Source organism: Ictalurus punctatus, chromosome 5 (assembly GCF_001660625.3).
Source record: "Ictalurus punctatus breed USDA103 chromosome 5, Coco_2.0, whole genome shotgun sequence".
NCBI lineage: Eukaryota > Metazoa > Chordata > Actinopteri > Siluriformes > Ictaluridae > Ictalurus > Ictalurus punctatus.
Genome location: NC_030420.2, coordinates 27,040,596 through 27,067,400, shown reverse-complemented (window position 1 = coordinate 27,067,400; position 26,805 = coordinate 27,040,596). Strand labels below are relative to the sequence as shown.

Here is a 26,805-nt window from a genome sequence, read left to right as displayed (position 1 = left end):
TCAGGATTGGAGGTGAGAACCTCTGTTTTACCACATAATGGAATTTTTGTCACACTTCAAGCAGTTTAGCACTGTTTTCCGCCAGCCAAAGGTTGCTTGACATGTTTGGTCATATGTGAAAGTTGTTTTCAAACCCAGGTGTGGGCCAAGTAATCGATCTCTGGTCCACTTGAAAACATCGGTCTAAGGTTCAAGTGAACCATGTGAAAGAGTGATTTACTCCTGATTTACTCCATCAAATAGTGCAATTGGTTCAACTTGTCATGTTATGTTCAGTTTCACAGCATCAGGAAAAGGGTTGTTATGGGCTGAAGAAGAGATGGACTATGGGATGTTTAGCTATTTAGAGCAAAGGGGGGTTTTGAAAATGCTTTACAGATAATTGCAATTTATATAAACACTCAGGCCCTGGTTTAATAAAGTTTTGCATGTGTAAAAACAGGTGCAAACTTTAGAACATCTGCAAAAAAATGTGCAAGCTGCTTTACAGACAAGGTCTAAGCAACTTCTCTGTTTTTGCATAATGAATATGCAATTTAGGGGCATTTCTACCTACAGGTATAAAATACAATGTGAAGGCAAAATGATTCATTGTGATAATTAAATTTAGTAAGTCTAAAAGTTATTTTGGGAATGGTGATTGTGCTCAAGTTAATGAGCAAAAAGGGCAGATATTGAATTTGGGAAAGCCTGTTTCCACAAGATGCAGACAAAATTATGCTATTTCCTTAGTCATAATAATGAGACAGTTTATTGAATTATCTTCTAATAATAAAATGAGAAGCTTTCTTAAAATGATGACCTATAGTCTCAGAAAGGATGTGTTAATATCCTACACACTTTTTGTGTTATTACTATTTTAGCACTTATGTTAAATTACCCAATAAATGTGTTAAAAAAAGAAAACTATTTCACATGAGTGACCAACAAAACATGTGTTAAATTATTGTTCAATCACATTGTAGACTGCACTACTGATGCCATCATCCAAATCTAAACTCGGCCCAAAGTGAATGTTCACTGCTTTGAGCTTTTGATTGTGACCGAATTGAGTCGGAGTCCTGAGGTAAGTAAACGAAATGACTGCAGGTAAGTTAGCATTCATCACTATTTAGCATTAATGCTGCTGAAAATGCCTGGCCGAGTGTGTGATATTTAGATAGAGAGCTCTCAAAAATTTACTCATTGGAAAACAGTAACTCAGCAAGTGATAATTAGCTTTACCTATCGCGACGGTTTCAAAAGTGAATATCATGTACTGCTTCTGCAGTGTTGGTGTTACACTACTAATGTCGTGTTTATGTTTGCTGTGAAATATGGACTGAGGTTATTCTATAATTCTCTGGGTCTGTATCTTATCTGAGGTTCCAAGTTAGGGTTAGCGAGCTGGATGTTGTCACCAATCACAGTAGGGATGAGTGATTCCAACATAAATGCTCTCTTGAGTTGATAACATTAATTTAGCATACAGCTCGCGGTAATGTTAGACGTTCCCATTACCTTTTGAAAGTTAATCCTTGAGCAAGGCCCTTAACCCTCAACTGCTCAGTTGTATATAAAAAAAAGAAGAGATAATTGTAAGTTGCTCTGGATAAGGGTGTCTTCTAAATGCTATAATGTCATATAGAGAGTGGGTTAATATTACTTATATTTAGCAAGTGTTTTGGACAAGGAAAGCTGTAGTGATTAGCATTAGGAGGACGGGTTATGGCCGTGTTTCTTCACGTATTTGGCGGCTGTTAATGTTGGTTAACAGTTACAGACAGTCAGTGGCTAACGAAAATTAGCTAGCTCAGTATTGTCGAGGACAAAAGTTTAACGTGACACAAAGAGAGGTTGGGGGTTACAGTAGTTTGTAATGGTTTCCACTATCACTGTAATGTTGGTTGACTTAATTAGGTTCTGCAAAAAAGTTGGCGGTGAGGTGCTAAAGGCTGGAAAATAAATAGTTGCAAGTTAGCTAGATTTTCCTGGTGAGTCTACAGCACCATTTTGTTCATTAAGAGCGTTGGAGGTCACATTTCCAAAATTACACAATTTTGTAATGCAATTTCTCAGTTGAAACACAAAGGTTAACAACTTACCAACACTCTTTATGCTCTTTTACAGCTTTTCAATGGGAAGAGAGTGGGTCTGCTGTGTTCCCAGATGGCCGGGAGATTTGTAAGAAGATGCATCAGCTCTAATTCTTACATCTGTCAAATGATTAAATGATTTTAATAAATCTCACTTGAATTTCATGCAATTGTAAACAACAATTAAAATAAATAAAAGCAACACAACTATGTTGTCCTTAACTAGACACATAGATTTGTTAAAAAATAACATATGATGTGTTATTTTCAACACATCTGTTTTAAGAATGCATTATTACCACGGTAAATTTGTTTTTAGATTTAGATTTTTGACAGATACCTCAGATACCAATAGCATTTCAATAGAGTCATTTAAAAAGGTTTCAATTAACAGAAGGCACACTCATGTCATGATTAATTTATTCAGATTAAGATTTCTAATCATTTACTGACCTTTTAGTCAGCATTATACTTACATTTCAAATTCAAGGTTTCTCTTTGAGGAGTCTCACAGTCACAGCAGCTACTGATTTAACGCACACACAAAACATAACTTTCATATATTTTCCTCTCCATACTTGATGTAATTACCACAATGAATCTTTCTACATTAACTACAACACAGTCACTATTTGTATGCACAGTTTATACAACTGCACATGCAAATCTGTGCTTATTATTTTGGATTATTTTGGAATTATTTATGTATAAAGCAGTTTATACAATGAATGCAGGACTTGCCATGATCGTTAACCAGTGTAGATAAACACATAAATACATAATACATACTATATTAAATAAACTTTCTAAGAATGATCAAGGAATGTACATATTGTTCATTTCACAATTGTTCTTGCAATTTGTAAAAACAAAATAAAATAAAATAAATAAATGATGATGTCCTTTCCCATATGTGCCCAGACTCAATTTTTCAATTGAGTATTCTGGCCAAATGTGAAAGCAATCTTATATCCTTACCTCATTTCATGTGAATTTTTTTTTTAACATCAGTTGTGAAATTTCCAGAGTTATATTGCTCTCTCTAACAAAAATGGGAAATTCTCTGCCAATAATATGGTTCACAGGGACTGGAGAATGCTAATGAAGCCTGTTATTGGTGTCTAATAGTCAATTAACAAGTTCCTCACATTCACATAAATGCATTCCACCAGAGGGGACATATATTGATCCCTCAGAGCAGACTGAAGTTCTCATAAATATCCGACTGTTCCGTGGACTCTCATTTCACGCTTAATGGTTGTGGATACTGGCTTTTCCAGTGGCCTCCACCAAGTTGCGTTAGTCTGACATTCTGATCATGTAACTGGGTGGATGACTGCATTATATATAATAGATATAATAAAAGAAGAAAGTGTATTCCTGTAGGTAATTATAAGAATATAAAACTATCCTCTGAAGCCATTGGGATGGTTTGAATCCTGGCTTTGTTGCACCATAGTAAACATTCATTCTAATTTTTCCACCTTCACACACATACACACACACACACACACACAGAAATGTAATTTTTCAGTGCCATCCTTAATAGGCCACTTGGTGTGAATGTGTGTTAAGTTTGATTTTGTTAGAGTGTCTCTAGTCCACATTGATTTGCATAAGTCTGCTGCTTGCCAGAAGGCTTTTGTAATGTTTCCCCTTGGCCTCGGATGAGCAGGAGCCCTAAACAGATGTTTCATTAGAGGCTTTTGTGTTCCTTGAAGTTCAGAATAACAACACACAACAAGCAAACTGTGACAGCTATTCATATCCCATGACCCACTCCTAAACCTATTAGGGTACTATATATCTCAGTCTCTCTAGACATAGTTTTATGGTTTCCTCATCAAGCATGTTTGATATCCTGTCTCTCACTATCTCTCTCTGGTAAAATCCACAGAACATCTTCTTTATTGCCTTCTATGGTCTAACTGCTCTGGTTAATAAGGATTCAGACCAGCTCTCATATTTAACAGAACCTCTGAGAGCAACAGATACTCAACATTAGGTATAAAGCAGAGGGATTGATCTTTATGGATCTTTTCATGGATTGGTCTGTAATTAAATAATAAAAAGGTACAATATAAGGAAGATAAATGGGACATATTACATCTTCTGATGTAATATAACTGATATGTTTTCAATTATAGGGTTTCAGTGCATACATTAATTTGTGATAGATGGGTAGAGAGCACCATCCAAACCCCTTCTACAGGCAGCTACTGCAGTTACCTTCAGTCTGAGCAAACCTTAGCACATAGATAATTTACAAAAAGCCTTTAGCAACACCATATTATAATGTCCAAAATGGTACATGAGACATAATTAGACTATCATTACTATATGGAAAACAGCCAAAAATCACAAAAACATTTTTTTTGGCCAAAATGAAGTTTCTCTGCTAGTAATACACTTCTCAAATTTAAGAAAATGTAAAAATATTTTGCCAAAACAGTGAATTAATATTTTTTGTATTATAAGCTTTGACTGTCTGCCTGCAAATATCACATTGAATGTGGAGCCAGGTATATAAACACGGTAGTAAATGCAGACAATCTGTCTAAACAGGGCTAAAAAACTTGCAAGATGAATGTCATGCTTTGATCAAGTTGTTGGTTTACTACGTACTACAGCAAATTAGGTATAAGTCTAATCAGTTCAGTTTGCAATCAGATACCAGCTGACAAGTTGTTAGACTACATCAAGATGACAACAGCAAAGTATTAAAATGTTTAAATGACCTAATAACATGTCATTAACATTCTAATTTGGCCAAAAGAACAGAACTGAGTGATCGAATCAGAAATTATTTCCCCACCGATGTTAGCGAGATCAGAGATCAATCAAGTGATGAGACAGTGATATGTAATGTCATGTGTAAACACTGTGAGTGACTTTTACGTCATGTGATGAGACAGATACTGATGTTGATGATGCGCTTAATCAAAGTGAGAACTTATTTCTCATTGTAAACTTATAATTCTTTCAAATTTGGCAGTTTTTCCATAAGAAGATTAGATTATAAATGCAGATACAGTATAGATGGGCACCTTTAAAGGTAACTGGACTGGGATCTTTAGATACAGCCTTCTCCCTTTTCAATTTTGTGCGGGAACCAGACTTGCTAGAAAATGCTAGAGCTTTCATTCATTCATTCATCTTTAGTAACTGCTTTATTCTGATCAGGTTTAGGGTGGACTCAACTGAGCATAAAGCATGCACACACACTTTCACACCCAGGGAGCAATTTCTCTTCAATCCACATACTGGCAATCCACAATCCACATACTGGCATGTTATTGGGAGGTGGTAGGAAACCAGAGAACCTGGAGGAGACCCATGCGGATGTGCAGAGAACATGCACAGAAACTCCACACAGATTCTAAGCTCAGGGTCTAACCAGGGATGCCGGAGCTGTGAGATGGCACTGTGACACTAAGTATTTAAGGTATGGTTGATATTTGGAAAAAATAAAAAATAAACAAAACAAATTTCAGTTCAGGGACGGTTGCAGAATATATCTTGGTCAAAATCTGAAGAAAATGTGTACAATATTGGCCTCTGTTTGATCAAAAACACTTAGCACCTGGTGTGCGTCGTTTTTGTCGAGACGTCCTCTCTTCGGTTTCGTCGACACCGACGATATTGTATTTTAAAATGACGTCACGGGGGTGTGAGTCGAAGCAGCACTGGCTGTGCTGTTAGTTGGACGGGGGAGACGAGAGGAGAGAGGAGAGAGAGCGCGCGCGCAGAGAGAGAGAGTGAGAGAGAGAGAGAGAGAGAGAGAGAAGAGAAAGCGAGCAGAGCGCGCTCGGGCTGTAACCACTGCGCAATTGCGCACACGATAAGCGCTCTGTTTTCCCCTCAGCGCGCCTGAAGTGGCGCTCATCTCCCGTCGCCCCTCGCTTTCTCCACCGCGTCACATCACACCTTCCAGCCGCCTCCGCAAACATCGCTGAAGTTCATCGACTACAATGTGCCAAAGCTGACGTGACGACTCGGTCGGACTCCGCGTCGCGGACGGGTTTTTCCTTTTCATCTAAATGCCCTCTCGCGCCTGATCTCGAGCTTCCTGTTAATGACAGACGAGCGCGCAGTCATAATAAAGTGCGCGGTCATTATGCGCGCCACTTGGCGTTTTCACTCTGCATCCAGCATGACGCTTCTACTGCTTCCTGACTTTTCTGTAGCACTGGAGTGTATAGTCATGTTTCATAAACTTCGGGCTAAAGAAGACAGCTTTTAAACAACGTCTGGGGCGCGAGCGCGCGTCGCTGACGCGCATCCTCACTTAGTGAAGAAAATAAGGAGGAAAAATCCAAAGCGAGCTTGTGTGTGTGTGTGTTTTTTGTGTGCGCTTCCGGAGATCTGGAGCTAGCTGATGCTGCTTGGCTGAAAATGTTAGCCTTAATGACATCTGGACGGAGATTCCTAACTTGAAGGTGTCACAAGAGCGTCGACATTTGAGGAGTCCATTGTAAATGGGAGCTGGGCTGAATCTGGATCGGTCTCGTGAAATATGTGGATAAAGTGGTATAGAGAACGCAGGTAATATATATGTATATCCATTTTTTTGTGCACAAATATTTTTGATGTTTTGGAAAGCTTAAAAATATAGCATCCTGCTGTTCTGAGAAATGCACAGGAAGAAGACCAGGAGGAGGAAGGGGGAAAACTATGCAATTAAACAGTTGCACCTGTCGTTTTAAATCAAATCCGTCGTTGTAGTTCACGTACATGATCTATTCTTATTGGTCGATCTGATCGATCACAAATCCCAGCTGTGATATTGGCAGGCTTATAAGGACACACATCGCAATTACGAAGCAAGCTTTCACGTTCACGCTCGCTGGGGGTCGCCACACAACCGCAAAGCGCGCGCGTTACACATCAGCGCTGGCAATTAGTTCGGCTACCTGCCACACACACACGCGCACGCGCAGCACAATGCAATTAACTCTATGCCCGTACTGTCTTTTTAAAGATTATTATGTAATCTACTCGGTTCATCAAAAGACAGTGCTATGAAAATTACATTTTAATTATAGGGCTCAAGCTTTATGTGAGCTGCCGGTTGTAAAGGCATGCTTGAGTGAGGGAGGGTCAAACCCAATGAAGGTACAAATTAATCAACCCTCAACTGTATGCGCGAGGTGTGTCTAATCTACATATAGAGAGAGAAGTGGGCTGGTATACTAATACCACAGAAATATCAGTTTCTTAGTCGTCTTAAATCTATTCTGTGTCACCAACTTGGTTTACCCAGAATATATTGTAACACATCTTGAGTTGCATGGGTATTTTGTATCTAATGATGTGCTCGAGGGACAGAAGAAGTGTTTGCTTTTCTTGTTATGGCATCTGAGATAGGAGAACACATTGTGGAAGTGTGTATTTTCTCAGCGCAAACATTATCAGCCCACGCTTGATTTCTGGCTGTGAATACCTGTCATGCAGCTCACAGACACGAGCTGTCAGTTAAATCGAGGAGCACAATCAATTGATTTCTAACACACACACACACACACACACACACACAAACAATATATATATATATATATATGTAACTTCAATGATGACTGGAAAAATCTTGATAGATAGTAGCAAGAGCCATATGAAGCTTATGAAACTTTAAAAAAGCTACAAAAAGCTGTTATTAAATATTTATTAAGAGGTAGCCTCTCTGTGGCATCCTCTATACACATTTTTATCTCACTGTAAGGGTAACTTTAACATCAAAATTATGTCCAATTAAATAGCGTTTGGCCTCAAATGGTCAAACATCCAAATTAAAATAATAGAAATGGGTGTGGTCTGAAACAGAAAGTGGTTTGTCAGTGACCTTGTATAGATCACGTCCTCATTTATGGGCAGGGTGAAAGGCCTTGCCATCAACTGTAGATTTAATTAAGAACATGGTCTTGGGGTCTCTGTGGTCATTATGTCATTTTCAATATGGCTATGCTTTGTAGAATGAAAAAGGGGGAAAAAGTTAATCCTGGTGAGCACCGTGCTTTTGCTAGAGAGAGAATATGCTCTAGGGTTAGTAGCCTAAGCTACTGTATATGATGATATGATATTGCTATTGCTATGATATAATATATTATCTATTATATATTTCATTGTAGGGTGCCATGTATATTGCTTACAATATCAGTAGGATATCATAAAACATTATTTACTTATTTATTTTCTTTACATTTTTTTTGTTTTGGTTTATTTAGCCATATCTCTCACCTCTAGGCTCTCCATAGCCACATAATCATTACTCATCAGGAGAAGAAAGATGAATGGTCCTCAGTGGGTGTACAGAGATAAATAAATAAAATAAATTCTGTACCTCATTGATTCAGTCCTTAGAACATGCAGCACACCACATTGTCTCATAAAAAATGGGCTTTGATACAGCAGTCTGATGAGGACCTCGCTGTTAAAGCTCTGATCAGAGAGTTATTATTGCCTTGTAAAGTGAGCAGCAGAGTGTGAGAGAGGCTGCCTGCCTACGTTCTCCCACTAAATAATTTCGACCATTTAGATTTATGTAAGGTGTTTTTAGTACTAAATGTTACACAGTTAACAGTAGTTCATTATGGCATAATGTGGGAAAGAGCGCTTCAAGTGTTATGACTGTCTGATTTAATGTGACAGTGTGCTTTTCACACTGACACAAATGAACACTGATATACATTGTAAAGGTTTTTTTTTTTCCAATGGAAGACCTGAATTGGCAGTGAAAGACAGTCCAGGTGTGTTACATCCCACTAGACAACCTCTTCTCCTCCAATACAAGGCAGAGTGGAAGAAAACATGCTGTTCCTGCCAGCATTCATCTCTTTAAGGGCGCTACAAGCAAGATATATGCTTCTTCCAGAGTCTAAGTTTGATATGGACTTCCATATACTGTATGCAAGGAATAATACACGACAGGCCATGTTGTCACAGGGAAATAATTTACAGTGGGGGGGGGGGGGGGGGGGGGGGGGTTGTTGGGATACGGTCGGATTTGCACCAACACAAAGTATTATACCACAGTGATTTGCATTAGAAGGATTACAAATTTTAATTTATTAATGAAAGGCATATCATGTTTATTAACCATTTATAGTTCAATTTAATGTTATAGAGTTTGCACTTTTTTCACTTATGATATATAGCAACTATAAACAGGAATTTCTTCACCAGCCTCTTTTCTGACCTGGAGACTCCTATGGTAGAAAACTTATTGACTGTTACTAAGCACTAACACTGGAGACTCCTTCCATAAATGTAAAATAAATGTTTACTAACAAAAAAAAAATGACTACTAACAGAAACCTTCAGAATATCAGTAAGTACAGGCATTTTCTTTGTTAAATAACAACACATATTTAAAAATTCACATATTGTTATCCCTGGAATCCCTTGTGGAACATCTGCCATACAAGTCCCATGAATGAGTTGTTACTATAGATAGAAGATAACATTTAGAACAAGTGCATTGATATAAACTACTCAATTGAATTTCAGCTGGAACAATTGACAGACCTGCTGTTAAAGAAAAATAATCAATGCCATCTAAACAATTAGATTCAAGAATTTAACACTGCTGTGTTTGCTGAATTTGGCGTAGTGTCTAGACAGTTCTGCACTACTGAGACATATTTTGATGTTCATTTTATGTTTGCAGACTATTTGTGAAGCTTACAAAAGGCTTTTTAAAAGAAATGTTTAATAATTGTATATAGAGTTCATTTAATAGCATTGCAGCAGCCACAGCATCTCATTAGCAGAAAACTAGCATGTCATATCGGCCACTCTGTAGACTTTTAATGCCAAATTCTTCCTTTTATCTCTTTTTCCTTCTCTGCTCATCTATCTCTTATAAAAAGTGATATATTTAGTGTGAGCTGATTTCGGGTACTTGTTGCTGGTATAGGGTAGATAGGCCGATAGTAGAGTAGGACAGATTTAGATTGCACACTCTCAGTTGAACATCATTGCATAACCAACACAGAGAGGTTCAGTAAGGCTGAAGAAGTGGTCTGTACAGAAGCAAGTGGAGCAGAGGACATAAATTCAAAAATATCATAATCTGATGAGTTTGAATGAATATAGTGAAGAATTCACAGAATATTATTACTGCTGAAAGTGTTCACCTTGAAAAATATGATACTATCTTATTGAATAGCACAGACTTGGTATCTCAGTAAAGAATAATTGATTTTTTTTACTCATTTAACTGTTTCTTTTTATTTGGTGAATTAAAACAAATATGTTTTAAAGGAAGTTTGGACCAGCTAACATTGTAGTAATTGACTCCCAGGATAAATTCTGAGGTTTCCTAACATTAGCATTTAATATGTTTTTTTGTGCAGCATTGCACCAGCATTTTGGCAGAATTTACATCCATGAATATATTTCGTCTCAAACTCAGCATGTAGTATGCAAATATGTTATACAATCTTTGGGAATCCTTAGTGCAAGCCAGGATTCATTAGTAACCAGTTTACTAGCCAGTCGACTTATAGTTCAGGTTTGCCAAGTTCAAGTATTTTGTAACAGAATTGGGCTATTTTTGACTTGCTTTGGGCTGCAGGCTGATCTATATCAATGTTCTGCAAATCAAGTATGTAACCTGGAGTCTATTTTAAATGCAAACACTAAATGCATAATCACCTATGTATGTATATGGGCTGTGATTATATGCAAAAATCAATCAATCAATCAATCAAAAAAAAAAAAATAAATAAAATAAAAAAACATCCAGTGAACAGCAGTCTTGTGGGCAGAAATGGGAGAGTGCAGGAGAAGAGAGAATAGCCAAACTGGTTGGAGCTGACAGGAAGTCTACAGTAACTCTAATAACCAGTCTTTACACCTGTGATGAGTGGAAAAACATCCCAGAATGCACACATTGAGGTGGATGGGCTACAACAGCAGAAGACTGCATTGGGTTTAGTTTGGCATCCCTGCTAAAGGTATTTTTCATCATTTCACATAAATAGATATTGATTGATTGATTGATTGAATGTGAGCTTTTATTGCCTGAACCCACTTTCCCTTTACATGTCCTTCTCCACCATTTGTCCTTTAATGCACCTTAAATCTGAGGCAGTTACCAAAAAAATAAATAAATAAATAAAAATACCAGCAATAATCCTACATGGTTAAAGTTTTTCTAAATGTACTCCCAGTATGAAGCAACTCTGTCACCAGTAAAAGACTTGAGTAGACAACAGCCAAAAGATAGTATTTTTTAAACATTTTGGTTGGTGTGTCCCTTTAATTCTTATACTTGCATTCACCTACTACTGTTGTTCTTGTTTTCTGAACGCCCCTACTGTTAAATCATAACGTGTCATACAAGTTGCCTTGTGGGAGCCATAAATGTAAAGACACGGGAACATTGTCCCGAGTGCGTCAGAAAGCAATGGTGTGGATGAGTCATAGTGACTGAGGGGCGCCCTCAGCCTTCCTGTATGAAGTCTTTAATAGGGCTGAGGGAGTCTACATATACCGATTCATGTTGGAGCTTTTGTTCAATCAATACTGCTTCTAAAAAGCCTCAGATTTATCCATCACACTGCTACTTCAACTTATCCTGGTGTCCTCCTGGGCTTGCTGTCCTCCTTACGCTCTCAACTCATGTGGAAAGGAAGTGAAAAAGTTTCCTAGCTGATTGTGAATGGTCTCTGTGGGCTTTTTCCTTGTAGTCCAACAGGACCAGATATTTTAATTGCAGATATGATGCAAACCAGTGATCATTGTTTATTATTAGTGGGATCTGCTGGAGGCGAGTGAATTGGTGGGTTTTAATAGCTTTGCCATTCACTGAGTTTTCTACTCTGGCATTTGCATGTGTGTGAGTGTGGGAGTATTTACTTCAGGAGATTTAAGGACAGTTGTGTGAGGGGATTTGTTACTGGGCCATTCAAGTGCCTGCGGCTGTTGCTTGTTTTTATCAGTAAATTTTACTCAGAAGGAACCAGGATGTCCCATCAGTTCTGATGCAGTATTCCTCTATTCACCCCTTATAACAGCTGATTCCAAGCCTGCAGGCCACTGCTGTACTCTGTATGCGCTTGTGTGTGTCTGTGTGTAGGTGTGACTGTATGAAGGCTTGTATATGTGTTCACATGTACATAAGTCTAAAAGAGGATATTTTACGTAACAACAAACAAACTAGTCCGATTTTTGGCTTATTTGGGAATTCACAAGATAGTGATTGTAATAAGGGTTTTCACAAGGCTTTGGCAATTCATTATTAATCAATGCATTCATCTAATTGCGGAAGTAGTTTTATGCTTTGATAGGTGCCTGGTTATTACTCTTGATGTGTTAATATGATGATGTACAGTGCATGTATTGACTTAATAATTAATAAATAACAACAGGGTTTGTACTAATGCCTGATTTCTAAAATGAGGTTTCCATATTTTGATATGGCCAATATTTCTAAATAAACTGAAAGAAGGGGTTAAAAGATGAAATTTTTGCTTTATCACATTGTGATATTGACTTGTATTGACCCTAAAAACTAAAATATTTTCCTTAACAATATAATAACACTTTCTTGCGTCTGAACAACTTATGACTTTTGACTATTAAAAAAATATAACCCTATAATATCTAGTCAAATTTAATTGAATGAAATTTGCTATTCACATATAAAACAGTGGGAAAATGCTTTAGATAATTTCACTTTAGACAAGATTTATTAAACCTAGCATATGTACATTATATCTCCCTCCGTTGCAGTATTTTAGTCAGCATTATGTTTGATGCTGTTTTATTTCACAATTACGTATGAGCAAGATCACAGGATGAGCTTTTTACTTTTGTTTAAGCTAACAAATTTTAGACATTCCAGTTGTTAAAGCTGTTAAACGTTATGAATGTTAAGTGTACCACAACTAACTTTTCAGTCTAAACACTTACTGTAGAAGTGTATTGTATTTCCTCATTGATAAACACTAACAATTGGGCCATTTGTGAGTCATTAACTCAATGTCAACTGGAGGTCTATTCAGAAATTAGAAATGCTAAATTAGTAATGCCAATTATTTCTTTCAGTCCTTGTGAAGAGCATCAAATTTGTTACACAGTAATAAAACATCACATATATCTAGTAAGAAATAAAGTACTACAGCATCCTAGACAGGTTTAATAAAGCGTATGATGCTTTAGAGATGTTGCATAAATAGTGAGTGGGACATCCGTTAAATAGCTGCCTGCTACATCGTGTCCTGTAATGACGAGACTATGAGTCATTGTAATAAAGCATGAATGGTAGTTGACAGGGTAAGGCTAGCTTCAAGTTAGCCTGTTGCTAATTACAATTTAGCCGTACATTAATAATATAATTTAAGAAGGTAATTACTGGCTGTGTATGACAGTAAGACAGACTGTCAGTATTCCTATATGGGTATAATGGTTCAACGTATTTACAGATAAAAGAATAGAATTAGTGTTTGCCAATGAGAATATACGCAGTCATCAGTGAATATCTGAATGGGTTCACTAGAGACCATGTGTATTAAGCTTAGTCCAGACTACAGGGATGATAATAAAGCAATCGGATGCTATTAAAGAAATAAACACTTCAGCATGTTCTGTAATAGGAAAATAATTAATCTTAGAGTGGTCACAACCCTCTGCTTTGCATTACTGGTTGTTTTCCTATTGTAAAATGCTTTTACTCCTCTTATGCCTTCATTCATAATGAACCACACATTGTACTTTTTACCCATTCATAGTAATGTTTAATGTTGTGTAAGTTAGTTCCTGTTATATGTTCCTGTTATCAGTTCCTTTAGCAGCTATAAACAGTTGTTTTTTTTTCTTCTTCTATCTTGAGGTTAAATTGCAGCTTGTCATGTTACAGAGGAACTGGAAAGCTCAAACTACTCTGTCCTGAAGGCTTCCCATCTTTGTAAACTGTTGGAAAACTGTCAAAAGTGCTGTGACTGAAGTTTCTTTCCACAAATTAACAAATATCTCATTGTAGAAAGCTTCATCATATCAATGGTTATAAGTTTTTCTTTGTTAAATAACAACACATTTTTCTATGTTATTTTTAGCCTTAAATTATGTGGCACATCCACCTGACAAGTCCCTGTGAGTGAACTTTTATTATAGTAAGGATAATACATCGGAACGAGCACATTAACATAAACATGTGATATGAATTGCAGCACTATTGTCAGAGTTGCTGTTATAGAAAACGTATTGTAAATTAAAATTGTTATAGAATATTAATTCAATGTTGTAGTATAAACTCGTATAAATAATGGTATCACAAAATAAAAAATATATATTTCCAGGTGCTGCGTGTCCTTCAAATTATTTGGCAAGATTTAAAAATGAAATGGTGGCCTGCTTTTTAAACATCAGACACGAGTTAAAAATCAGACAAACACTTACTAACATTCCTAGTGATGTGGAAACACTGAAAAAACAGTGACATGCCAGAAAGTTAACTAGCAATTAAACATAAAATGTTGAGCAAAAATGAAGACATAGCCAGACTATTCAGACACAACTATTACAACAGGTGCAAACATTCACTGATGCTCAAGAAGGCAAGACACTACATTAAGAGCCAGGTGGGTGTGAACTTTTGTACAGGATGATTGGTGTAAATTTTTCTTTTACCTACATTTTTGCTCAACAGTTTTATGTTTACCTTGTCATACAAGTTGACCAGGTAATGTGGGGATTAGTCAGAAAAGCAATCAAGAGGCCAAGGGTAACTGTCAACATGATGCTACCACCATCATGCTTCACTATAATGCTACAATATGTGGAAAAATCCAAGTGGATACATTGGCAAGCCTCTGTACCTCCACAAAGGATTTTCTACACACCTCACATTTGGCTCTGTGTGTTTTCTTTTATTTTATAGCACCCAATTCAGCTCAGTTTAAAGTCAGTCAGTTCCCAGTTTAAACCAGTTGATTTACCAGCCGTGTTTGAGCAGTGAGAGACACTGAACTGTGTGATGTTCCACACTTTCAGGACTTAATCCGAGAGCCTTGAGCTAAAAAATTAGGTTTAAAGTGATCCTGGTGGCTCTGCATGGCACACTGACTCGGTGAGTACCATATTCTTTTCCTCTAGCTGCCTGAGCGCTGTTTGCTTTGTCACTTCGGATAAGAGCTTAAGCACACATGATCTTTTGTAATTCCAATAAAGCCATAATTGTACATTCAAACTCAGAGCAGCCAGGGGTAAATCTGGTGGCATCAACAAATTCAAACAATAGCTCTTGTAACAGCAGCCAGCATTCATTAGGAGCAATGCCTTAGTGTGTTGGCTATCAGAGACTAATAATGTTTAGCGGAAAAGGTAATATTTGGATGTAAGAAAATGCACCTTTGCAGCTCGTACAATATGGTGGAGCATTTATTAAACATATTAAAGACCTCTTTGTGTGCAGAAGCAATTTCCAGCCTGGAAAATAGCACATTTTACTTACCACTGCAATTATGTTGCATGGCTGTTGTAGAAAGTGAATATTAAAGGATGAACAAAGGAGCTTTTTTTTGTATAAAATTAAACCCCAAAAAGTGTACAATAGTAGACTGAATTCCACAACAATAATGCAAACATAATAAATACTGTATGTAGCAGATACTTTTAAAACTTTTACTTGCGCAGATATCTCATAGGTTATTTGAAATCTTTACTTCAGTCATTTTCCAGAAAGTAATTACTTTTTCTACACAAGTATATTATTGCCTACACTATACAACTGATAATGGGAAAATTTTATACTTGTATTGTCTCTAATGCCAGAGTTCTGACAGTCAGGTTATTAGAACTCCACACTATACAACAAAGTTCATACCTGTTCTTATGGCTTATGGTAAGTGGCTTTACATATGCAACGTCCACCTTTCTCTTTATGTCTTTACTGAGTCTTTAATCAGATCTGCGCCTAACTCCACCAACCTAATACACATAGCAAAAATAACTCAGTCCTTCCAGCTGCTGTTTAAGTATGCACTGATAGCGCACAATAGCTTAGCTGTTAATGAAATTCACACAACTAGTTTAGAGGATTACACTGAATTTTTTTTTCTCGTAACTTAAGATATGATTACAGTCTTGTTCAATTGCTTGTTTAATTGCTTATGTATAGTCACAGGAATAATGATTTTTTTCCATGTATTTGATTATTTTATTGTGTTTATCATTTTGTTTACGATTGTTATACGAATGCTGGACTGATGACGTGAAATGCCCTGAACGTACAGTAGGGGGAGACGATGTGCTATTGAGAGACTGCGAGGGTAACAGTGAGCCGCGAAGAAAAGACTGCCATTACAAGGGGATGAATAACAGCACATCTCTGACCATCTCTTATATAAAAAACTTACTGCAGCACCGCCAGTTGGACGGGGGGCGTGCTACACTTGCCCATGAACAATAATAATGAATTGAGTGTAGTTAGGACCGACAAGCATAGGATGATAATAACAAACACTGAGTTTTGGGATATTTTGGGTAAATATAGAAGCAAAGTTCTAAAAGAATTCCAAAATGGCTGACAGATATCTCTGGGTGACTAACTGACAGCCCATCACCTGTCTCTTCTATTTGGATTAAAAAAAAAAAAAAAAATGAAATAAAAAATTTCAAAACAGTGAGGTTTTTCCATGAGGAGATTCTGTTTGACCTGAAAAGGGAGCATTTGGGACAAACAGGGTTGTTTCTAACCTGAAAAAGGAGCATGTCACCCTAAAAAAGAGCTTTTCATAAATCCATAGCACTTTTGATCCAGCTGGCTGACTAGATGAAATAGATCCATATTGCATATCTTGTTCATTGAGATTGTCAAGTGCAATCCACAGTTCTATGAAGGTGAAGCTCACAAACAGTATTAAAGGCACATAATTACTATTGATGGGATTTCTCTACTGACATCTGGCTTCATAAAATGCACATCATGAATGGTTACATCTCAGTGTTAACATCTCTTGAGTCTACAAGAAAACTAGGATTTCTCTATTTCTCTCTCTCTCTCTCTCTCTCTCTCTCTCTCTCTCTCTCTCTCTCTCTCTCTCTCTCTCTCTCTCTGAGGAGCACAGAAAGAATCTTCAACATATTGGACCATTCTCAGCATTTTGTTCTCAGCCGTTCATTGGCAATGAGTTGGTATTGCTTCAGGAAAGTTGCCCATATCCCAGTGACCAAACATGAACAGTGCCAGGCAGCAGCTGCAGAGAATTGGTGTGTGTGTTTGTGTGTCAGCTGGAAAGAAAATGAGTCCAAAGTGCTGTCTAAAAGTCAGGACAGACTGTAGGGCTAAATGCAGTCAGTTATGCCCTGAGTCGTGGCTGGTGAATGCAAAATAAATGACAACCATGTGAAATGTTAGCCATGCCCAGTTTAGCCCTCACTGCGCTTTTCAGTTTGATTTCATACCACACTCCATACCTAAATTTAAATGTCAGCTTCAGTGGATATATGCGACATAGCTTGGATAAAACCCATGAGATTAGTTTAATGTGAGCTAATCGAGATAGTTTATAAATTCCATGTGTGGGAGTAGGTTTATGTTTTTATTCAGAAATTAGAAGAGCTTGGTATGATTGTTATAGTTGTTGATGATTGGCATACACATAATTGTGACTTATTTGTCTTTTCTGTTCACTTTGAAAATATAACCATAGCAGTATGTAACACTGCATATACACAGTCTCTTGTAATTAATGAACCTGTAGGTCAGTTTTTCTTTTCAGATGAGTGCAAAAATCAAAGAATATATTAAATGTACTACTGGGATACCCAAATTGGTTACTGAACAATAAAGAATGTAAAAAAAAGTACTATAGCAAATTAGATGAAAATAAATAATGCACTAATTTCCTAAATCTACAGCATATTTGAATTGGTGGCTACATGAATCCAGTAATTATTACTTTTGTTCCATGTAGACAGAATCCTTTGACTGAGAAGAATGATTAATATATGATGATGCTACAATTTGATGATGTATTACCAGAAACGAATTGAAATTGAAATGAAATTACACCACAGTGCTGTAAAATTCTCAGAAGGTGTTGATCAATTTTCTAAAACAGCAGCTCTGGCAGCAGTTCTGCTGCAAGACAAATTACAGGCTTATTACAGTATCACTATACAGTGTATTTATATAAAATGTTCACGATTGTGGAATTGATTAATTGCAACCTCTGTTGCAATTTGAGTTCAAATAATTATGATTATTATGATGGGGAACATTTTGTGACTAATTGCACCATCATGGATGCATCTGTGAAAGATTTTAAGACTTTTATCTTAATAGGAATTGTCCATAATATGTATGCATGGTGGATATCACAGTTTATAATATAAATTATTAGCACATTCCTGATGTTTATTCTCGATCCTTTTCATAGAGCCAAAGCTCACAATGCAACATCCTCCTACACCCACCTCCCGCCTGCTATTCCTCCTTGCATAACGTTTCCTCAGCATTAAGATGCATTCTCCTTCATTCTCCTTCATCTTGCTCCATATTTTTTCTCCCCTGCTTATCTTTCCCTCTCCCTTTCTGTTAGTTCATTAATAATGTGGTTGCTCTCTCTCTCTCTCTCTCTCTCTCTCTCTCTCTTTCACTCTCTCTCTCTCTCACACACACACACACACACACACACACACACACACACACACACTGTAGTGTAGGCCATGCAATGGGAGATTTGGTGCTTTAATCCATGCCCGTGTCTTTAATGTGATGCTGAGCAGTCGGATGGAAAATGGAGCCGGCGCTCTAAAGCTCCTTTCCTAATGTGTTGATCTCTCAGCAGCTCTGCGCCATTTAGTTCAGATGCTTGAGCACTGCTGACTCCGGGCTCACAAATCCTGATTATTCCGGGTCAGCTAGCCCTTCAAACACACACTCTTCTGCTCTTGCTGTTCCTCTCTACCTCTGTGATCACATTCTCTTCAGGCTTTACATAAAAAGTGGCTAGGTGTGTGTGTGTGCATGCGTGTGAGTTTGTTACATCACGCATGCTGGCCTTCACTTTTTTGCAGTGATAGAAAGACATAGCAATATGAATTATATAGAAAACAGAGCAGTGCACAGTTGCCATGGTGATTCCCATGGCATGCTTTGTAAACTAGATCCTTCTCTTTTTCTCTTTTTTTATGCCCCCCGCCCTTTTTTTCTTTCAAATGTGGGTTGGTTAAGCTGGCATGGCATGGGTATCTTTTCCTCCCTCCCACCCTTGTTATCTATCTATGCTGCTCTCACGCCCGCGCTAAGTGCCTGCGGGTATGATATTCATTTGAACAGATTACAGTTGATGCCTCTGAGCTGTACTGAGTGTGTGTGTGTGTGTGTGTGTGTGTGTGTGTGAGAGAGAGAGAGAGAAAGAGAGAGAGAGTGACCATGTTCCCTGATTCACTTTCATACTTTAATTTTATGCAGGGGACTAGGCCTATTGTCCAACTGATCATGCTATATCTAATTTATTAACAGATGGAAGGGGAATGATTTGAGGAATACACCTGTGTTGAAGTGTTGAATTTAGCCTCTTTCAGAGCTTGTGTGTATTAATGTAACTGAATACAAATTCATTAGCCAGACTGAACAGATAATGTGTTGTAAATTGATACAAATATAGATATGAATAGAAGGAGCACTAAGAGGTGAGTTTTTTTTTTAGAAAGCATTCCAGAAAAGTTGATCTGGTTGAGAGTAGATCTATGCACTGGGATACAACAGAAATGCCATGTGCTGGCATTTCTGATGCTGTGTTCCTTTTAAGGGTTTTCCAGAGACAAAGCAAAACAAACAAGCAAACAAACAAACAAAAAATACAGTGACAGTTTAGCCCATGCCTACTTTGTGCTTAAAACTGAGTACAGATACAGATATTGATATTAGCATACACATACATTCTCCACACACACACACATATGCATTTCAAGACATGATTATATATGCACAGTACAAATAGTATGTACATTTATGTAACTACCTATATGTAATACAAATTTCTACACTCTTAAACCTTAACCTCAGTAATCACAAAGAAATGGTTTTGTACATTAATTTTAATGAATATATATGCATGTTTTAAGGCTGTCAAACAATGTCACAATCTGTGTCTGTAGCTGTTTAGTGCTCCAAACATTCGTATCTGTACTCAGATTTAAATCCAAAGTAGGCATGTCCTAAAACTCTGGGGGAAAAACACAGAGGTAGGAATGCCAGCACTATCATCATAGCCTGTAACTTCTTACTAAGGATGAATGAATGAACATTGTACATTTATGTTAATGACTGTAGCCTTTGTTTGTCCTACAACTTCATATATGACTCCTTATTTGCACCTGCATGAAAGGAAAACCTGCCACGATATACACTTCTAGTCTCAAGTAGACCTGGCAAGCTTTCTGAAAAAAAAGAAGAAAAAGAATAGTGCACCCCAATTCATATCTGTAAACCCCAAGTGCAAAAAGACATGCGTTGCAAGCTGATTGGCATCTTTAGATTTCCGTAGTGTGTGTATGGGTGTGCGAGTATGTGTGTGAGTGTGCCCTGCGATTGGTTAACACCCCATCCAGGGTGTCCCTTGTCTTGATCCCAGAGTCCCCTGGGATAGGCTCCAGGCTTCCCGCGACCATGTGTAGTATAAGTGATATAGAAAATTGATGAATGGATACTGATATTTGCAAATACAAATATACACCTTTAATGTGTATACTTCATATCTGACATCTTTATTTTTTGGGTTTCAGCTCTGGTACGGACACTGTACATTATGATTTCATTAGATAGCTGTGTCACATCATCTGGTTGCCACTCTGCATATGGAACCTGTATAATTAATACCTAATCTGTGCCATCTTAAGTGCCAGTCAATTATTTATAACTTGTGCTAGATTCAATAAACAAATGCTATCTTCTAGAGAGGCATACGATTTTGTATGGGGGTGAGATGTTGGGGTGGGGGGGTTCTGTTTTCTAGTAGTTCATAGAGCTTGTAATCTTACAGAAATATGCTGTGCAGAGACTCGCACAGTGTGGGACGTGTGTGTGTGAAAACAAACTTTGATGCCTAACACAGCAATATGTCTACTTAAAATCCGAGTGGAGAAAAAGAGAGAGGGAGAGGGAATGAGATGCCAAGACAGGCATGCTGGAAGCCATCAGTGTGTCCTCTGTTTCAGATGAACAGCTGCTATGGTTGCCATTTGACGAAGCAGTCGTGGTGTCAGGGAAAGGAAAGAAACTGATGATAACATCTTTCTTTCACTTACTGCTCCTGCATCTGAAGAGTAGGATCTATACTGCACGGAGTGCATGTAATCACTAACTAACCGTTGAAAGAGAAGAAAAGTGGATGAGGGATTTAGGGAGCAAGAGAAATACAATGAGAGAGAAAGAGAGAGACATTGTCATACAGGGGCGAATTACATATCATATTCACAAGCTAGGTGTAACTCTACAGCTCTACAGAGTGGTATTGCCTTTTGTGTTCACCAGCATTCACTTTAAATATCGGAGTAGCCATTACTCAACATAACAATTCATGTTTAATAGAATAGCTCTCTCTCTCTCTCTCTCTCTCTCTCTCTCTCTGTGTGTGTGTGTGTGTGTGTGTGTGTGTGTGTGTGTGTGTGTGTGTGTGAAATAGTACTTTATGCAAAAATATATTTTTACAGTAGTAGGCTACCACAGAGCTGATATTCAGTGGCATTCTTTTCCATTCATTCCAAGACTCTGAAATTATATGACATAAGCAGTAGAAACTTATAATTCAAAGGTCTTAATATGTTTTTTCTGGTGGGGAAAGCACTCCATGTAAGTCACTCACATCAGATTTTTTTAAAGACTTTTTAAGGCTCTCTGTCCAGAGTAATCATACCTTGATGTAACAATGAAATCATCATTTTATTAGTCACATAATCAATAGTCAACTTTGTAAAACATGTAACTCATCCATCCACCCATCCACCCATCCATCCTCCATACCACTTATCCTACATAGGGTTGCAGGGGGCATGGAGCTTATCCCAGGGAACTCGGGGCACAAGGCAGGAGACACCCTGGATGGGGTGCCAAGCCATCGCAGCACACAATCACACACACATTCACACAATATGGATAATTTGGAAATGCCAATCAGCCTATAATGCATGTCCTTGGACTGGGGGAGGAAACTGGAGTACCCAGAGGAAACCCCCGGGGCACAGGGAGAACATGCAAACACTGTGTACACAGGGCAGAGGCAGGATTTAAACCCCCAACGCAAAAGCGTATTAGTTGAGTTCTTAGTGAAGAAGTGGGTTTCCAGTCTTCATTTGAAGACAGCCAGTGACTGATAGGGAAGTTGATTCCACCATCAGAAACCAGTGCATGTGATTGAATCTCTCCCATTCTCTCCTATTCTTATCTAAGATTTCTGATCTACAATACAGTCATCATATTCATTAGGATATCAATGGCAAAAACTGATCCTTATGTACCAGTGTTTGACTGATATGTTTAATAACACTAAGTGTTATTGTTTCTGTGGTTATCACAGCTTGCTCTCTCACTAATAAAATTAGCAGGACTCGCTGATATATTTTTGTCTGTAACTTCCCTAATTTACTTTATTTGCAACAAAATCCACCAATTCCATCTTTTGAATTTGTTTGGCTACCTCATGATATCAGGTTTGCATACAAGTGTACACTTTGCATAGTTACTGTTTGAAAGTAGAGTGATTTGACCCATTACTATACTTTCACAAATTTAAAGTGCTTGGCCACATTTTTAATGTAACCCATCTTGTTGGTTCTATATGTCAGCAACGGATTCCATTTCACCATGTTACTATGAGAAATTGCACAGGCTTTGGGATGACGTTGGAACCCTGAATACGAGAAGAATTTGTCTTTTACTACACCTTTTCAAACAGGCTTTCACATGCATGTAGGTTATCCACAGAATGACACGCACACACCTATATATACATACATACATACATATATATATATATATATATATATATATATATATATATATATATATATATATATATATATATATATATATAGTATATATATACTGCACCGAGCTTCATAAATAACCTTGCAGAAACATCAATTAGATTTGGATCACCGTCAGATCCATAGAACTCGATCAGGCGACTGAAAGCTTGGAGTCAACACTCTGCTACATGCTAGATAGAGTGGCTCCACTCAAAAGGAAAATAATTAGAGAGAAAAAATTAGCACCCTGGTATAACAATCAAACGCGAACCTTAAAACAGACAACTCGACAATTAGAACGTAAATGGCATCAAACCAAACTGGTGATATTTCAAACAGCATGGAAGGAGAGCCTAAGGAAATATAGGAAATCTCTTGGCGATGCTAGAAAAATCCATTTCTCCACCTTAATAGGAGACAACAAAAACAATACTAGATTCCTTTTCAACACAGTAGCAAAATTAACTAGGAATAAAACCACTACAGAAAGAAACACTCAATCATTACATAGCAGTGAAGATTTCATGAAATTTTTCATTGATAAGGTTGAAAATATTAGACGTGAAATACAGGCCATTAAATTAAAACCGGACAGTACTGTAACAAACCCATTACATGACAATGTAGCAATATTAGATCAATGTTTAGAGTGTTTTGCTCCGCTTAGAGAGACCGAACTAGCTACATTAATCTCTTCAGCCAATTCATCAACTTGCATACTAGATCCTGTACCTACATGTTTGTTTAAACAGATTTGTCCAGGAGTAATTGAATCACTTTTAAATATAATCAATTCTTCCCTAAGCACTGGCTATGTACCTAAATCACTTAAATTAGCAGTTATTAAACCCTTGATTAAAAAACCTGATCTTGACCCGTCTCAATTGTCCAGCTATAGATCAATATCAAATCTCCCCTTCATCTCTAAGATTTTAGAAAAGGTTGTAGCAAAGCAGTTATGCTCGTACTTAGATAGGAATAACATTCATGAAATGTATTAGTCAGGATTTAGACCTCATCATAGCACAGAGACAGCGTTAGTTAAAGTAGTAAATGACCTTCTACTGACCTACGATCAGGGCTGTGTCTCGCTGCTTGTGTTACTCGACCTTAGTGCAGCTTTTGATACTATAGATCACACTATTCTCCTTGATAGATTAGAAAATGTTGTTGGTATTAAGGGAACAGTCCTCTCCTGGCTCAGGTCTTATCTGACCGATCGTTATCAGTTCGTAGATGTAAATGGTGATTTCTCCATGCGTATTGAGTTTACTTTTGGAGTTCCACAGGGTTCTGTTTTAGGCCCACTGCTCTTTACTTTATATATGCTACCCCTAGGTCAAATTATTCGTAAACATGGAATTAGCTTCCACTGTTATGCTGATGATACACAGTTGTATGTTTCAGCGAAGCCAGAGGACAGACAGAAGCTTAGTAAAGTTGAGGATTGTGTAAAGGACATTAGACATTGGATGTTAACTAATTTCCTTCTACTTAATTCTGATAAAACAGAAATACTTTTATTAGGCCCACGTGTAGCTAGAAGTAATCTTTCTGATCACATGGTTACTCTGGATGGTCTTTCTGTTTCATCATGTACAGCAGTTAAAGACCTTGGAGTGATTATTGACTCCAGCCTATCATTTGATGCTCATGTAGATAATATTACTAGGATAGCTTTCTTTCATCTCAGAAATATTTCTAAAATAAGAAACATATTGTCACTACATGATGCGGAAATACTAGTTCATGCATTCGTCACCTCTAGATTAGATTACTGTAATGTCTTACTGTCTGGATGTTCCAGTAGGAATATAAATAAGCTCCAGTTAGTCCAGAATGCAGCTGCTAGAGTCCTAACAAGAACTAGAAGATACGACCATATGACACCGATATTATCAATACTGCATTGGCTCCCAGTAAAATCTCGCATTAACTATAAAATACTTTTATTAACCAATAAAGCACTAAACGGTCTTGCGCCACAATATCTAAGCGACCTTTTGGTTTTATATGATCCGCCACACCTACTTAGATCAAAAGATGCAGGCTATTTGACGGTACCTCGAATAGTGAAGGCTACAGCAGGGGGGAGAGCTTTCGCTTATAGAGCCCCACAGTTATGGAACAGTCTTCCTATTAGTGTTCGGGACTCAGACACAGTCTCAGTGTTTAAGTCTAGGCTTAAAACGTATTTGTTTACTCAAGCCTACCCTAGATTCTGTTCTACTACTTCGCAGTCATAATAATCTTTTTTCTCCTTCTCTCCTTTTGCCGAGCCCCACACGAATTTATGGAGATACTAGAGATCCAGATCCTTTCTGCCTCTGGATGGAGCTCAAATCTTCTTTAATTCCAGACTGCTGGGACTACATCTGCTCCTAAGGCCATACAGACTTCATATAAATCCATAATGAACTTTTTCACACTAACTGTTGTTACCCAGATGAGGATGGGTTCCCTTCTGAGTCGGGTTCCTCTCAAGGTTTCTTCCTCTTAAAACATCTTAGGGAGTTTTTCCTTGCCACCGTCGCCACTCAGTGGCTTGCTCAGTTGGGATAAATTCACACCTTTAATATCTGTATACCATGTTGATATTTCTGTAAAGCTGCTTTGAGACAATGTCTATTGTAAAAAGCGCTATACAAATAAAATTGAATTGAATTGAATATATATATATATATATATATATATATATATATATATATATATATATATATATATATATATATATATGCACACGAGTGTGCCTTTCTAGTCTGGTCCTGGTGGGACTTATTGATGTAATTACTGTAAGACGGCTGGGCTTTCCCTCTGATGGTCTTCCCCAGGGCTGAGAACAAATCCTGCTTTCCATTAAGATGACCAAGAAGCTTGAGTGTCTGTGTTAGTGAATTGTCAGGACAAAAATGCCCTGACTATGTAGGAAAACAAAACAAACAAGCAAGCAAATAAAATAGGGATAACCTACATTGTTCTTATCTTGCTTATCTTGCCTAATTTTTTTCTCTTAAATGTTAGGTTCTTGTTTTTGCAAACCTGTAAGGATAAAACACATCTGTTTGAAGTTACTGAGGTAAAGGTTAGGATTAGAATTACATTCCAGTGATGTGAATGAATATGTATGCATTATTTGGACTGAACAAATACAACCATGATAGAAAATGTGTTTTACATATAGATAGTTACATACATATACATACTATTTGTACTTTGCATATATAATCCCATGTCTTGAAATGTGTGTGTGTGTGTGTGTGTGTGTGTGTATAAAAGTATGTGTATGCTATCAGCAAAGCATGCACTCATATCTTATCAGTGTTTGCTGTCAGAGATCTTCCCCGTAGGCTTTCATTATACATAAAACAAACACACGTCAGCCTTGTTGTCCTTTGTGATTCACAGGTTCAATGATATGAGACCTACAGGTCACTGCACTGTACCCATAATTGAAGAATTCTAGTCTCCCACTAGACACAGTGACCTAGAAGTTCTCACCTAGACTTCCTCACAATCATAACTACAGAACGTTTCTAACCTGATCCACTGATGTACTGTATGTTGTAAGTGTTATGGTGACTGTCTTTACACAATTGCTATAATACAAAGAACTGAGAGCAATTATTGATTATAACAAGGACAAATGTATAAATTAATGTTTTTTTATGATCCTTTCTGCTTGATCAAATGTATCATTACTATTAGCTGTTATCTATTATCTATTATGTACCAATCAGCCATTACCTATATTTAT

At 37.4% G+C, this 26,805-nt stretch overlaps 1 protein-coding gene across 1 annotated transcript in view; it reads left to right on the top strand.

Moving 5' to 3' along the window:
* Positions 1-5,588: 5,588 nt before the first annotated feature.
* The window catches only part of ajap1 (adherens junctions associated protein 1), a 63,457-nt gene continuing 42,240 nt past the window's right edge, over positions 5,589-26,805 (top strand). Inside the window, exon 1 of the mRNA XM_017467267.3 lies at positions 5,589-6,620. Within this exon, the coding sequence (XP_017322756.1) occupies positions 6,592-6,620 (29 nt within the window). The 5' untranslated portion in view covers positions 5,589-6,591. The remainder of the gene's footprint in view (positions 6,621-26,805) is intronic.